We start from the raw sequence: 14192 nt of genomic DNA on the forward strand, positions 1-14192 counted from the left end.
CCTTTGTATTGCTTGCACTTGCCGGCCGGGAGCGGGCCGGGTCATCTAGATGCTAACTATCTCGATGTCAGTCGCCTGAACATTTGGACCAAGGAGATGATAATCAACCAGTGGCCATAGAATTGAATTCACATATTGAGTATCAAAATGTGGGAGAAATATGTGTGGAACCGGCCTTTCACCAGATTTTGGCGCTTCGATCTATACAATCAGCACTAGAAAGAATATGCTGAGAGGATACCACCGGCTAGTTGCTAAAAATAAGATTTAGGACAAAGCCATAATTATTCTGCCCTTTTTTGAACACGTGAAGTCTTCATTAGTCGGTGCCCCCTGAGGCAAGCAATATTAAAGTGTGGAAGTAGATGAGGGGTCTCAACTTCTCGTCGCGCGCCCCATCTCTTGGTCTAGATCGACGGCCATGTTTGAGCTTGAAAGATTGCGGCTGATATTGACCGCTATAAGTGAATTATGGCCGTTTAATTTTTATCTGATAGCTTCGTTACTCAATATGTCCCTAGACAGCTGTTTAGTCCCTCCCTGTTGTAGTTTCTCATGTCAACCCACTTGGTGCTGTTCTTTGAAACACCCAAACAGTTTTGTTAGCGCCCGCCCCCACAAGCTGATTCTGGCCCCCATAAAGGGAACCTTTGATAGGTGCCAGCATATTGCGTCCTTCAGCCGCGCGCTAACAGTATTTGGAATCGTTTTTCTGACCCCTTATATTTACATCTCAGGGCCCTCTTGCTCTCTTGTTGATCGAAAGATCTAAGAATTGCTTGATGGCAATGCTCTGCCACAATGAAATCATTACTCGGTAAATTTCAACTCGCGACACCGAACAAGGCTAAATTTTACTAATTGACAATATTCATAGTTCTCTTATACAGCGCGACACTGCTACTTGGAATAACCAACGCGACCCAATTCCAAAACTTCTACCCATTCTATCGGACAACCTTGACGACTGAGAGGCCTGACTGCCACGCATACTACGATGCCTCGATCGAAGCCCACAATACATCCGATCCAAATACCTGCAAGCACATGGTCAACTGCTTACTCGAAGGCGGTGGCGAGGTGAATAAAGCCGACTGGTCATCTGCAACAGTGCTACTCGGCTTGACACCATCTATACTGGGAATGGTGGCACCTACGATTGAGGAACGCCTGCAGCTGCTCAGAGAAAGGCCTATACTGGGGTTTTTGAGCATCCTTGCCGCCCCGTCGCTTACGTTCTCGAGACCCTGGATAAAGCCAGACAATCCCAACGAAAATAAGATTGACTGGATTCGACAGTATGCCTTTGGAAGAGGCCCCAAAGCATATTGGATTGTAGTGCAATATCTCTCCGTGGCTCTTGCCACTGCGAACGTTATTGAAAACGCAATCAGACTTGGGAATCAGACAATCATTAGCTGGAAATGCAACATGTCATACCTTGAGCTTGCATGGGTTTTGCTAGCACCCGTACCCATTCTCATTGCGTTGATACGGTACATTGGACCTCTCTCAAAAAAGCCCAAAGAAGACGAGGCGACAGAAATCAGGCAGGGTTCGACAACGACGGAGGGATCGACAACGACAGAGAAGTCGAAAACGCCCACAGTGGACTTTTGGGAAGGGCTCCTTGATTCGGTTGCGAACATTCACGGCCTTGTCCATGTTGTGTTTGGGACGATAGTGCTTTCCTCAGTCCAATTCATCGGCACTTTGGATGCACTAGGGGTTATGGGCCGTTTCGCAGCATCCGCACTCATTGTCCAATTTGTTACAATGACTCAGCTCTATGGCAAGCCCGATGATTTGGCGAAGCTGGAGCGCTCCGAGCGGCTCAAACAGAAGCGCGATCTTGAAACCCAAGCTCCCGTGAAGGAAGATAGGACGAATTTTAAAGAGAGGGTATACGAAATGGTCGAACGGTTTGATAGGACGAGTTTTAAAGAGAGGGTATACGGAATGGATGGCAATGGTCTTGACAAAGGAGCACAAGTAGAGTGATGCTACGGGGTCGTCGGCATTTATTAGACGGTGTTGTGATGCTGCCAAAAATTCTTATATTTGAAGAGACTTCTCGAATAGTACCCCTGTTATATCCAGCAGCGACTGCTAGCTCCGATACAGATAGTTAACTAGTTCCCCACTATGGATTATGTAAAGATAAGCTCATGGTTGGAGGGAGCTAGCTTTAGGGCCATCTTTGGTTCGACTACTTGTGATTGATTCTTGGGGCACGTCTCCCGAGAAACACTATTTTGGAGGAGGGGTATTAAGGGGGCAGATGTATTGAACTTAAAAGGGAATACTTGTTGGTAATTAATGTGTAGTGCCATTAGTATGGTCTTTATTATTATCAGAATAGTATGTATAGCTATCGGGAAGTTAATGAACTTGAACCAAATTGATCTCATCCCTTTTCTCAACTTTTTTCTCAACTTTTATTTCCAATCAATATCGCCCATATACCTAAGTCTTCCTGGAAATCCCTAGCCACCTCCTCATACATACGATGTATGTCCGGAATAACCTGCCGCACCGTGTATATGTGGGCCCCTGGTAGGCCATCCATGCCTGCATCACTGTATAAAAGCTGAGAATAATCATCAATCCATGAATAACTCTATAATAGGCCTACCATAGCCTAGACAGGAAGGCCTGTGTATAACTGTATAAGTGTATATCATTCTGTTCCTATAAAAAGATCACGATGCTTACTCAGCGGAGGCAAGTCGGTCCCTTCTTTCCTTCCGCGAGGAACCCAAACGATTAGCTAAGGAAAAGTTCTTTCCAAGCTATCATTATTATTATGCCTGAAGAAGAGTCCTTTGAGTAGCATCATATAGTTCAAATTCAATGCAAGGCCTAGACCCAATCTGTCATTCCGCGATTAATCTGAAACCGGAAATTCGATCGGCATTTCACACAAAATACCCCTGGGCCGCACTGGGCGGGTCCGACTTGCGCGGCGATAACTCGATAAGGCGTCCCGGGGGCCCGCAATCAACGCGGCGCTGGGGCCAAGTCCTTTTTTCTCTCCTTCCCCAAATGCTACTCTACACTCGTTTCAACTCTGCTGGCGAGTATACATCTCGATATATAACGACAAAGGCCTCACGAGAAAGCCCACGGGCAGCGAGCGAGTGAATTGGACCGACTCCGCGGACTCAATTGACCCAAACGAGAACCCGGTCAACAAAGAAAAGCCCCGACAATCACGACACTCGGAGTCTTGTGCGCGTATTCACCCTAGTCCCCTTACGACCGACACGCTTTATCTGATCGAAAAGACCCCCTACGCGAAAGCCGATCCTCTCACCATACCCCGAACGCAAGACTGAACCTACCGAGCCCGACTTTCGACTGCGCTTCTTCGAATAGGTCGGCCCTGAACCAAGTGATTGACTCGACCAATTCCGTTTGAGAAGAGGGGGGAAGGCGCATGCACCTACGCGCGACATAACCATGCCACAGGCTGCACGATGGGCGGGCACGCCGTCCATCAAGGGGAAAAGCGAGTCGACGCGCATGGCGCTGTTGACATTTAGTCTAGTGGGGTTACAGTGCGTATTGCCCTGGGATAAGACGCGTGGGAGGCAAATTATGGTGGAGGATCTACAATTGGGGGCTTTGAGTTACAGTCGCTGACTTGACGCTTCGTTGAGAATAGGTTTACTTGGGGTACTGAGATGACCTGTGCGTGACCACCAGCCCAGCAGTGATTGATCCATCTTTGAACAGGAGGACTAACCCTTACGGCCTATAGATTGCACACCATATCTCCTACAATTGGGCTTGACAAAATCCAAAACTTCGTTGGTGTGGATTGCCGGACCACTGTCCGGACTGATCATTCAGCCTTTGATCGGCGTAATTGCCGACCGATCGCGTTCGAAATGGGGCCGGCGGAGACCATTCATGGTGTTTGGTTCATTCGTTGTGGCGTTTTGTCTTATCGTACTTGGTTGGACAGCCGAGATTGTCGCCATGTTCGTGAAAGAGCCTGAGAAGGTGGGTCATGAAGCTTATGGTTCGAGGCATAAGGGTATGGATCTAATGACAGACATTAACAGGCTAAAAATGTCACTATCGCGTTGGCTGTGTCCAGCATTTATGCAGTTGACTTTTCTATCAACGTCGGTGAGTAGAACCTCTCACACAAATGGAGCGAAGCTAACATCATTCCAGTACAAGCATGTTGTCGCAGTTTGATTGTGGATACATTGCCGATTCCCTTGCAACAAGCCGGGTCTGCCTGGGGTATGTGATTTCTCATAGGTCTTGGAAGAAGAGATACTAAACTTTGTAACAGCGGGCAGAATGTGCGCTATTGGCCAGCTAATCAGCTACGTGATCGGCTCCATTGACATGGTCAGCATCTTTGGCAGTCTTTTGGGAGATACGCAGTTCAAGCAGATGACAGTGATTGCCGCTATCTCATTGATCCTCGCGGTGGCGGTGACATCCTACTCTGTCAAGGAACGCGTTCTGATCTCGGCGAGGTTGGTCAATTCCGGCATGAGAATAAGTGACATCTAACTAATCGAGGGAAATAGGGACTCTGACGGCAAGAGCGGTGCCATTCAAGCCATCTCGCAGTTGTTCAAAACCACGATGGAACTCCCACCTCGCATTCAGGCCATTTGCTGGGCTCAATTCTGGGCTTGGATTGGTATGAAATTTTTGGCTGTCCTTAGAGCGAGTACAGAACTAACACGATCCAGGATGGTTCCCCTTCCTCTTCTATAGCACGACATGGGTCGGCGAAACCTACTTTCGCTACGAGGTCTCCAAAGACCAGGCCATGAAAACCACCGACATGCTCGGTGAAGTCGGCCGTGTTGGCAGTCTTTCTCTGACAGTCTTCTCCTCGATTACATTCCTAAGCTCCGTTCTCCTGCCATTCTGTGTTCAATCCCCAGATACCAAGCGCACACGCTTCACGCCTCGGCCACCACCTGGTGTAGCTGCGATTCTGAAGAGGTTCACGGCCGTTCGACCGGATCTCCAGACAGCCTGGTTGATTTCTCAGATCATGTTCGCCGCCACTATGATTTTTGCACCGCTCGCGCACTCCCGAGCGTTCGCAACCTTCCTCGTGGCAGTGTGTGGAATCCCCTGGGCAATCAGTGGCTGGGCTCCATTCGCATTCATGGGCGTGGAAATCAACAAACTGACCATGAACGGCGGCCCGGGTGCCCCGGGCATGGCAGCGCAAGCTACACGCTCTGGTGTGACGATGATTACATCCGCAGGTCTGCGCAGTTCCGCCGCTGATACCGAGCTGGAAGTGCTACGGTTGAATCACCGTGACTTGGACAGTGACACCGACGAAGAAGACCAAGCCTCGAACATTCCCTCCACGGGTGAATTAGCTGGTATTTATCTCGGAGTGCTGAATGTGTATACCACGCTTCCGCAATTCGTTGGCACGTTCATTAGTTGGATTGTGTTTAGCCTTCTTGAGCCCGGCGCACAACCTAACAAGGACAGTGATGCCTCGGATACGCAGTGGATGAATCTGGATAAAGATAAACCCAACGCGATTTCCATCTGTCTGTTCATCGGTGCTATTAGTGCCCTTGTTGCCGCTGAGGCGACCCGCCGATTGCGGTATGTTCCTTGAATGTCTTGGACTCTTGGTAGTGTGATATCAAGGAGACTGGTAAGAAAAAGAGAAGGATGGCGCACCTTATACCCAATGCATTGCATGCGTGTTTCACCGTATGGAAAAGTGAGATTTCTACAGACGGCCGTGATTGGGCTCCACATTTGCAGCGTGTGTAAAGGACTTCGATGATACTAGTAATAATATTAATGACCATTTCATTTCTTTTCAAGCTAATGGACAAGATTCCTCTTGGGGAATCAACAGTCTCCACCGGAACAGAGGAAAAGGCTTTTGGGTCATAACGGATAGTTGATCCCGAAACTGCAACCTGGAATATGATGCATCTGGAGCCTTGGCCACTGAAAGGGTTAGCCTTCGAGCTTGATTTCGAAGCCTGTCAAACTGACAGACCTTTTACTGTTAGACAATCTTGACACTTCCAGAGAGGTATAGCTATCTTTAGATTTTCTATTTTGTTACGTTCCCTGTTGTGATAAGCGCCAGTTATGTACTTAGCACAACAGGTCGAGATCGATATCAATGTCCGAGGTAGACTTGCCAATTCCCCGGCTATATATTTCCACCATTCATTCTATTTCTCAATTGCAATTCCTCCACGTGAAAGCCCCTCCTACAGTACCCCTCCTACACCGCCACTTGAAGATAAATAAACTAGAAAAGTGGGTCCGCCAAGTGACGACATGATGATATTGGCAAAACTCTGTTGCAGAACTAACAATAGCTTTAGGTAGCACCCAGGGTTTAGTTTACTAAAGCTTTTGTTTTCCACACTTTCTACCATCCCTTGTGAAATTACCCCTGTTCCAAAAAACGATACTATCTCAATTCAACTCTCAACCATGACTCCCAAGGTTCTAGTCGTGCTTACCTCGGCGAACGAGATTCCCAAAATACAGAAGCCTACGGGCTGGTATTTGGTATGCAACCCCGTGAATCGATTCTATCTATACTCGAACCCCTCCATCAACGCAAGCAAGGACTTTGCCAGATCAGCATAAACACTATGAAAGAACAATCGCTAACTATATGTCCAGCCTGAATTCGCCCACCCCCACGAAGTCCTCCACAACAAGGTCTCTCTAACCATCGCCTCGCCGAACGGCGGCGAAGCCCCCTCGACCCATCCTCAGTAGAAATGTTCAAGTCCGACGCAACATCAACAAAGTTCCTCGCCGAGCAAAAGGCCCTGTGGACAAATACCCACAAACTCTCCGACGTCCTAGCTCGCGCCGATGAATTCGACGCTTTATTCTACGTCGGTGGTCATGGCCGTACGTCCCCTCCCCTACAATCAACCAGTAAAACCCAAATCTAACACTCTACGCCTTCCTGCAGCAATGTTCGACCTAACAACAGACCCAACCTCCCTATCTCTAATCCAAACATTCGCCGCCTCCAAGAAACCAATCGCAGCCGTCTGCCACGGTCCCTGCGTCTTCCTAAATGCTACTTCCCCCTCCGGCGTACCCCTCCTCTCCGGCGCAAGCGTAACGGGTTTCTCCAATGAGGAAGAAGATCAGGTCCAACTCTCGGATGCGATGCCTTTCATGCTAGAGACGGAATTGCAGAGGGTTTCCGGTGGTGGGTATGTTAAGGCTGAGCAGGCTTGGGGGGAGAAGGTTGTTGTTTCGAAGACGGCTGGTGTTGGGGGTGTTTTGATTACGGGGCAGAATCCGGCGAGTGCGACGGGAGTTGGGGAGGCTATTTTGAAGGCTTTGGGGCTTTAGGTGGTATTGTTGAGATAGGGCTATTATGCAATGACTGTCGAAAGTCGCCTTGATCCTACTACCCTCAATCCACGAGTGTTACTTATCTTACGAATCTCCAATCCTACATTCAAACCAAAACAATCAACTTCAATCCGATCATATTGATGTAGCAAACTTCACCGGTATAAAGGAACTCAGTAGCGAAAAGGGGAATAGAGCAAGAACAAACAAAAAGCATAAAAACACAAAGCAGAAGCAGAGGCAGAAGAGATAGGTAGTAGATAATAAAGAGATGCTCAAGCTGGCATAGATGGGAGTCCAGATGGAGGTAACAAGCAGACAATAGACAATAGAAGGGAAAAAGGAATAGGAAAATAGAGGTTTGAGAAACCCGGATATCTTGATCCAGACACGGTCTGGACATTGTGTGAAGATCAAATGAAGCTCGCACAGAGTATTAAATCAAGCGTAAGCATGAATCGAAGGTGTAGAGGAGAAAAAAACAGGTATTGCGGGGGTAATAGCACAACCAATAAAGAATCCGTTATTCGTATCGCGGCGTTTCGTCGCTGTGGTTCTTCGCTCTCGCTTTCGTATATTCCCTTGGTAAAGGGCGAGGATGCCACTTCCAGAGGGTCCTGGGTGAAGAAGAGCATCAAATCAGGCATATGTGAGGAAGAATTATCTCCAAGACCCAAGTAGGCAAACACGAAGAAACAGGGTTGACAGCGTAAAGAAGGACGGCATGCTGGAACGAGGAACGGTGGAAAGAAAGAAGGCTTGCGACATCAAGAGACGAGGGGAGGTATTCAAGAGTTAGAACAAGGTCAAGTAATAAGAGGACAAAAAGGAAATGACAGAGCTTCTGTCAACGGGCTTTTGGGGGGGGGGGAGAGATTGGTTAACGAGCACCCTCCATGTTACCGGTCAACTCAGCAACACGGGCCTTGATACGGGCGACACGCGACTCGATAGTTTCCTCGCCGCTAGTATCGCCCTCGTCGGTGCGCTCGGACTGGCTGGTCCGCACCTCGGGCTCCTCGCTAGCAGCAGTGGGGGCATCACGACGCTCAGCCGCGTTCTTGCGGATCTGAGCCCAGCGGTCCTCCGTGCTGGTGAAGCGTCCGGGTTGGGGTTTTTCAGCTACAACCTCGGGCTTCCCTTCGTGGCTGTGACCGTTGCCGTTGGTTGGTGACTTGGGGAGCACGTCTTCCTTAGGGTGCGCCTCCTCCACAGGAGAGTCCTCGGGGACAAAGGCGGGCTGCTCAACGAGAGGACCCTGGTCGAACTTGGAGAACTCCTGGTCGGCGGCATAGGCCTCGTTGGTGCCAACGCGAGAGAGAGCGTCGTACTCAACGCCGCGGCGCGTCTTGGGGGGACTACCGCTACCCTGGATCACTTGAGAGGGGGCCTGGGGCTCCTCGTAAGCGGGCTCGGGGTTCTGGTGAGGAGTCGAGGGTTTCTCGGCCTCCGGCTCAGGGGCTGCAGCTGAGATAGGGGCGGGAGTGGCCTCGGCCGCGGCAGCAGGAATGGGCTTCTTCTTGATGGCACTGGGCTTGGCGGGAGAGGATCGGGCGACCGCGTCCTGGGACTCCTTAGCCTTGGCCTCAAGGGCAGCACGAGCAGCGGCCACCGCGGAGGTCTCCTTAGCACCGGTGGTCTTCAGGGGCGGTTGCTGCTCCTGCTCGAGGGTCTTCTTCTTGCCGCCAAACATGTTCTTGAAGCCGGCATTGCCAGTCTTCTTCTTGAGCTTCTTGCCACTCTCGTCAATCGATTGCTTGGGCTGAGACTCGGCAGGGTCCTCGATAACCACAGTCTTTGCAACGTTCTTTTTCTTCTCATCGGCGACAGGCTCCTTGGCAAGCTCCTGGTGAACAGGTTCGGGGGAAGGAGGAAGAGGCGTGACCAAAGCACCGGTGTCCTTCGGGGGTGGGGCAGGGCCATTCTTAGCAGTGCTGGTCGGGAGAGGAGCAGGAGGAGTGATAGGCCGCTCGACATGAGTGCCATTGGACTCGCCGTTGGCACCCTCGCTCACAGCACCAGTGCCAGCGCGGCTGTTGCTCAAATAGGCAGCACGGAAAGCATTCTTGTCGTAGTTGCTCGCCCACTTCATGGCCGAGGAGGCCTCGTTCACAATAGCAGGCTGCAGCGTCATAACGGAGTTAGTCTTGGTCGAGCGAGTGTCGTTACCGGGGCCATTTCGGGCTTGGTTCGCCTCGGCTTCCTGCTCACGATGCTTCTTCTGCAGAGCGGCGGCAGCGGCCTGGATCCTCTTGTGCTGGTCGGGCCCAATGCTGGTCTTGCTCTGTTGAGCCAGGTTGTTGGGTCGCTGGTAGGATTCTTCAATCGAAGAGGAAATCTTCTTGGCTGACGACTTGCTACGGCTCAACTTGCCAGCACCCTTGCGGCTGCCGAAGCTGAAGAAGCGCTTCTTCTCGACAATCTGGGCACCCGCGTCCGGCTCGGGGGCAGCACCCTTGATCTGCTCCTCCAAGACGAGCCACTTGGTGTCACGAATACGAGTCTCGACAAGGGCGCAACGACCGAACACAGCCTTGCGAGCACCGGGCTCGTCACCAGAGAGACTAGTAATCCAGACCCACCAAAAGGAATCATCCATATCCAGAGAGCTGATGCTGGCCAGCTCAGCTGGCTCAAGAGAGGGCTCGGTATTCAGATTGCGCTTGTGCGACTGCGAGCTCTGGCCACGGGTGGCCGCAATTGGCGGGAGGACCTTGTCTGGCGGTAGAAGCAGGGGGCCAACTCGGCCCTTGAGGTTTGCCTCGTCCGTAAAGCCAGACGACATGAAATCTGCCCAGGACGGAGTCGTAGGGCGGCCCAAGTCTCCACCCTGCGACTGGGGAGCGGTTCTCATACCGCTGAGCGGCTCGATCTTTGCTACCGAGGGTCTGTTCTCCTCATCCTCCCCGTCCGACTCGATGGAACCGCCGAAACCGATATCTTCGAAGCGGGACCACGAGGCGTCGCGCAAGCTGGTAGATTGTTTCGAGCTCGACACGCTAGACTCGTTAGTAGAAGAAATACATTTTAGCACACGCAGACATTCATCCGTCAGGGCCTTGACGGGGTCTTCGTAGTTGGCAAACTCTTGCAGGTGCCAGTGCTCGTCGCGGTACTCAAAGTTCTTTGCTCGGCGCAGCAGAGCAAAAGGCGTAGGTGAAACGGTATCGACGATCATAACAACTTTAGTGGTGGTAACCTGGAGCAGAGTCGGGGTTTCGGGAGGATATTCGGTGGCCTCCACGAGAGTCTGAAGGGAAATAGGCAGCGACGAGATACCAGTCACGCCGCGAGGCATATCAGGGGAGAGGGAGCGAAGGTAGGCAAAGAACATGTGGCTTGTGGCATCGGCAGCACTATCATAAAGTCAGAAATGGGCCCATATTTAGCAAAAGGCGAGAGTGTAATCATACGCAGCCCAATTCTTATAGGAGGCCTCGAAGCCATTGCCAGTGTCGTTGTGCTCGAAAGCCCACCATCCAGCATATCGAGAGAGCTTACGGCCTCCCAGACCGTTTGATTTGCCGTGGGCTGCAATGGCAGCCAAAAGATCGAAGAAGTCGAAGATAATCTTAGTACGGGCATCGGAGTCGACACTGATGGGGATAAACGTGGAGAATGCATCACGGGCCAAATCCGAATCTAGCATGGAAGAGGTCAGCACATATCACTCTTGTCCATCATGGTCAGGGTTCGTACCTTGTTCGCCGACCTTGAACAGTTCATAAGCCTCCCATGTAACCACACCGCCGGGCAATCGGCTCCAGCACCATTTCATCACACCGCACAACACCTATCCAGTATCATTAGCCATGGGCTCGTGTTTCTTGTCTTGCTGGAGACTGCTGTTCGTACCATCGGCTCCGTAAGCCGCAACTCCTGCATCAACTCATCTCCACTGACGGGGGCTCCCTTGTCAAAGGACTGGTTAAAGTAGTTTCGAACGAACGTGCGGGCGGCGCTAGGATCGGAGCTTGGACGGAATGGCAGGAGGAGGAATGGGGTATCGAGAGCTAAGGAATCGGACAAATGATCAGCAATCCGGAGAATGCGCATGGCAAAGCGTTGCACCACCACCACCACATGGTTGAGAATGGAATTTCCAACCCACCTCGAGCTTTCAATTCATGCGCACAGCCTCGAATGAGATCCTGCACCTCCTCGGGGGCCACTTCTGTCCGTAGCCAGGCATCGGCCCATTTGGGCTTCGCGGGAATCAAATCGGTGGCGGTGGAGGGTTTGGACTGCTTCTTGGAAGCATTGGCATCCTTGTTGCGAAAGACTCGCGAGAAAAAGGCCGGCATGCTGAGTTGGGCGGATGCACGCGACCGCTAAAGCTTCGGATTTCCTTTAAGACGGTCAGGATCTGGATTTGTGCTGGGGGGCTTTTTCGCCTTTGGAAGTTTTTTTAGGTGGTCTGGCGGGCAAGTAGGTACTTTTTTTGGCCTTGGGCCTTTCTGCAGCACGTCAACAAAACCAATTAGCTGCGAAGTTCTCCACGAAAGCTAAACTAGAGGGCAGAAGCAGGAAACCGACAGTTAATGAAATGACCAGAAGCTGAAGGGAAAGACGAGAAAGGAAAAAAGAAGCAGCCAGGCCGGGATGTCCTGCAGCCCCGTAGCAGGCTCAGGCCAAAACACGAAAGGATTCCCTGGTCTTGGAATCGGGTCTGTGCTCTCGGGAGACGGAACGAGAGTGTGGGAGAGATCGCGGGCAATTGAACGAGAGAAACGAGCAAGGGGGAAAGGAAAGAATGGAGGGGGTCAAGAAGAGGGAAGAAGAAGATCGCAGAGTACCAGAGAAGCCCCAGAAAGGGCGAAATTCGGCAGTTCAGCGAGAGGGTTCAGGGGTAAATCTGAACGCGGGAAAGCTGGAGAGGAGCAACTTACTCTTGGGACCGTTTGGATTGTTGGGTCGAGACCGCCCGATGGGAAACTAAAAAAAAAAATAAAAAGAAAAAGGAAAAAAAAACAGAGACAGTATGCCCCCACTAAATTGACTAAAAAGAATTGGAAAAAGATTGCAAACAAAGGAAATGATGGGAACGGGAAGAAAGAGAAATTGAATTGGAGGAGATAGTGTACGATGATTTACAAGGGCGATTGGCGAGGCCGTTGGACGAGAGAGTGGATGATACCGATGGCGATCATCATCTCCAAACTTGGGTTCCGCGAGCCAGGGTTCTCTGGTCTTCAATAGGCTGCCTGTGCTGTTTTAGCGGGCTTTTAGCTGTTTGAAAGGTGATAGGTGCTTGAATGCTGGTTGGCATGTGTTCTGACAGCTCAGTATTACTATTTCCTGCCATGGCCATGATGACAAGCATCTCTGCCTATTACCATCTCCAATGCCCGACCATCCAGGCTATCTTGGTGAAGTGACTGGTCCAACGTGTCTGGGCCAATCAGTTGGCGGGAATGGCCCGTATACTTGGTAGACGGAAGGACTAGCCTGCTAGCACGGAGGTTTGATTTGGAAAAGGGGGAAATGAAATTGTACACATGAGAACAACGAAGAAGGTTGAATGTAAAGATCATAGAATTGAGCTTAGTATGAGCGAGAGTTAGATGGCTACATACTTGGTAGCTCCTCGTACATACTAGACATACAGTTGACCTTGTAGGTAGTAATTAAGTTAGTTAACTAACTTTAGGTCGTTGTTAAGTGAACTATTAGTAAGGTAACTTCCGGCAGTGATGATTCATCAAGTCAGTCAGGTGGTTTACAACGCACCAAAGCAGATTGAACATTGACAACATACTTTATCTATTCGTAGTTCTCTACTAAGCAAATATCACTACAGACTCGGAAAATCTCCCTCAACTCAAATGCGACCACAATCTCACATCGATCCCCCAAAGCTCAGGCCAGCTTCCCCAGAGATCGGGCCTAATGCTCTGACCCGACCGATCAATCAATAGATCGATCGATCCAGTCGGCAGACTAATGGACAAGTTTTGCTCCCGCGATATGACATGTTCCATTATCCTATCATCTACACGGAAAGATAGAAGTCCATGATAGCTGTCAAGTAATAACAATGATGTTCAAATTTACCCTCATGACAAATGTCAAAAGGTGCAGGAAATAGCGGTTCCACTCTACTGCATCCAGCACCCTGAGCCCGCTTCTCGACTGGGCGGCTACATACCAAGGACTTACTTGCTATAGAGATCGCTTCGATATTCGAGAGACAAGATTTCTGTTTGAATGTTGTTGATGTAGTCAAAAATAGGTATATTCAGAAATAGAATCATGAACAACCTTGGGAAATGACAATGGTATGCTCATGCGTAGACAAATCGCTAGAAGTATATATTTTGCGCTTTGTCGCTATGGGGTGAATGCCCGAAAACAATCATATTGTGAATGGAATCCTTCTGAAACGATGACTTGAGATATGCCTTTGAACTTTCTGAAACTCTAATATTTCTCACTCTCTTATTTTCTTTCGTCTCATAACCATGGACACTCGATCTCCTCTTTATAGCCTCGCTTTGTGTGTGACTTGAATTGTGGAGTGTGACGGGAGGTGCCGAATGTATAAATAGATCGCCTGAGGCAGGAGCTGACATAATCACGTTCCCTTTTGTTCCCCCTTCGAAAGGGACTTGATTCTATCTTTAGAATCAACCTTTTCTGCATCGTCAATCAGCCCCTCCGCTCAACTATTTACTCCACGGTATCGTGCCGCTGGTTCCTGGCCCCTCAAACCTATCCTCAAGACCCTGTCGATACTTTCCCCCCCCCCTCCATCATCTCTCCCGGGTCACTCCTTTCCGGCCATCCCTCTTCGTGCGCCCTTCTCACTCTCGTCGAGGACCTATTTCCATTCC

General features: G+C 50.3%; 4 protein-coding genes across 4 annotated transcripts; 3 read left to right on the forward strand and 1 right to left on the reverse strand.

Annotated features, from left to right (window-relative positions):
- Positions 1 to 801: 801 nt before the first annotated feature.
- N7496_004760 (uncharacterized protein) lies at positions 802 to 2001 on the forward strand (the record flags this gene model as incomplete). Its single annotated transcript, XM_056697689.1, has 2 exons — positions 802 to 817; positions 878 to 2001. 2 exons carry the CDS (start codon positions 802 to 804, stop codon positions 1999 to 2001), a joined length of 1140 nt encoding a protein of 379 aa, XP_056556214.1.
- Positions 2002 to 3462: 1461 nt separating this feature from the next.
- Positions 3463 to 5623, forward strand: N7496_004761 (putative sucrose transporter; the record flags this gene model as incomplete). Its single annotated transcript, XM_056697690.1, has 8 exons — positions 3463 to 3560; positions 3668 to 3693; positions 3764 to 4008; positions 4071 to 4137; positions 4186 to 4257; positions 4310 to 4499; positions 4554 to 4669; positions 4722 to 5623. 8 exons carry the CDS (start codon positions 3463 to 3465, stop codon positions 5621 to 5623), a joined length of 1716 nt encoding a protein of 571 aa, XP_056556215.1.
- Positions 5624 to 6764: 1141 nt separating this feature from the next.
- On the forward strand, positions 6765 to 7356 carry N7496_004762 (ThiJ/PfpI family protein; the record flags this gene model as incomplete). The annotated part of the gene is made up of 2 exons (XM_056697691.1): positions 6765 to 6900; positions 6965 to 7356. 2 exons carry the CDS (start codon positions 6765 to 6767, stop codon positions 7354 to 7356), a joined length of 528 nt encoding a protein of 175 aa, XP_056556216.1.
- An 883-nt stretch (positions 7357 to 8239) lies between these two features.
- On the reverse strand, positions 8240 to 11663 carry N7496_004763 (DUF1708 domain-containing protein; the record flags this gene model as incomplete). Its single annotated transcript, XM_056697692.1, has 5 exons — positions 8240 to 10715; positions 10773 to 11001; positions 11059 to 11152; positions 11215 to 11372; positions 11471 to 11663. 5 exons carry the CDS (start codon positions 11661 to 11663, stop codon positions 8240 to 8242), a joined length of 3150 nt encoding a protein of 1049 aa, XP_056556217.1.
- Positions 11664 to 14192: the final 2529 nt, after the last annotated feature.

Source organism: Penicillium cataractarum (assembly GCF_028827025.1).
Source record: "Penicillium cataractarum strain IBT 29864 chromosome Unknown utg000004l, whole genome shotgun sequence".
Lineage (NCBI taxonomy): Eukaryota > Fungi > Ascomycota > Eurotiomycetes > Eurotiales > Aspergillaceae > Penicillium > Penicillium cataractarum.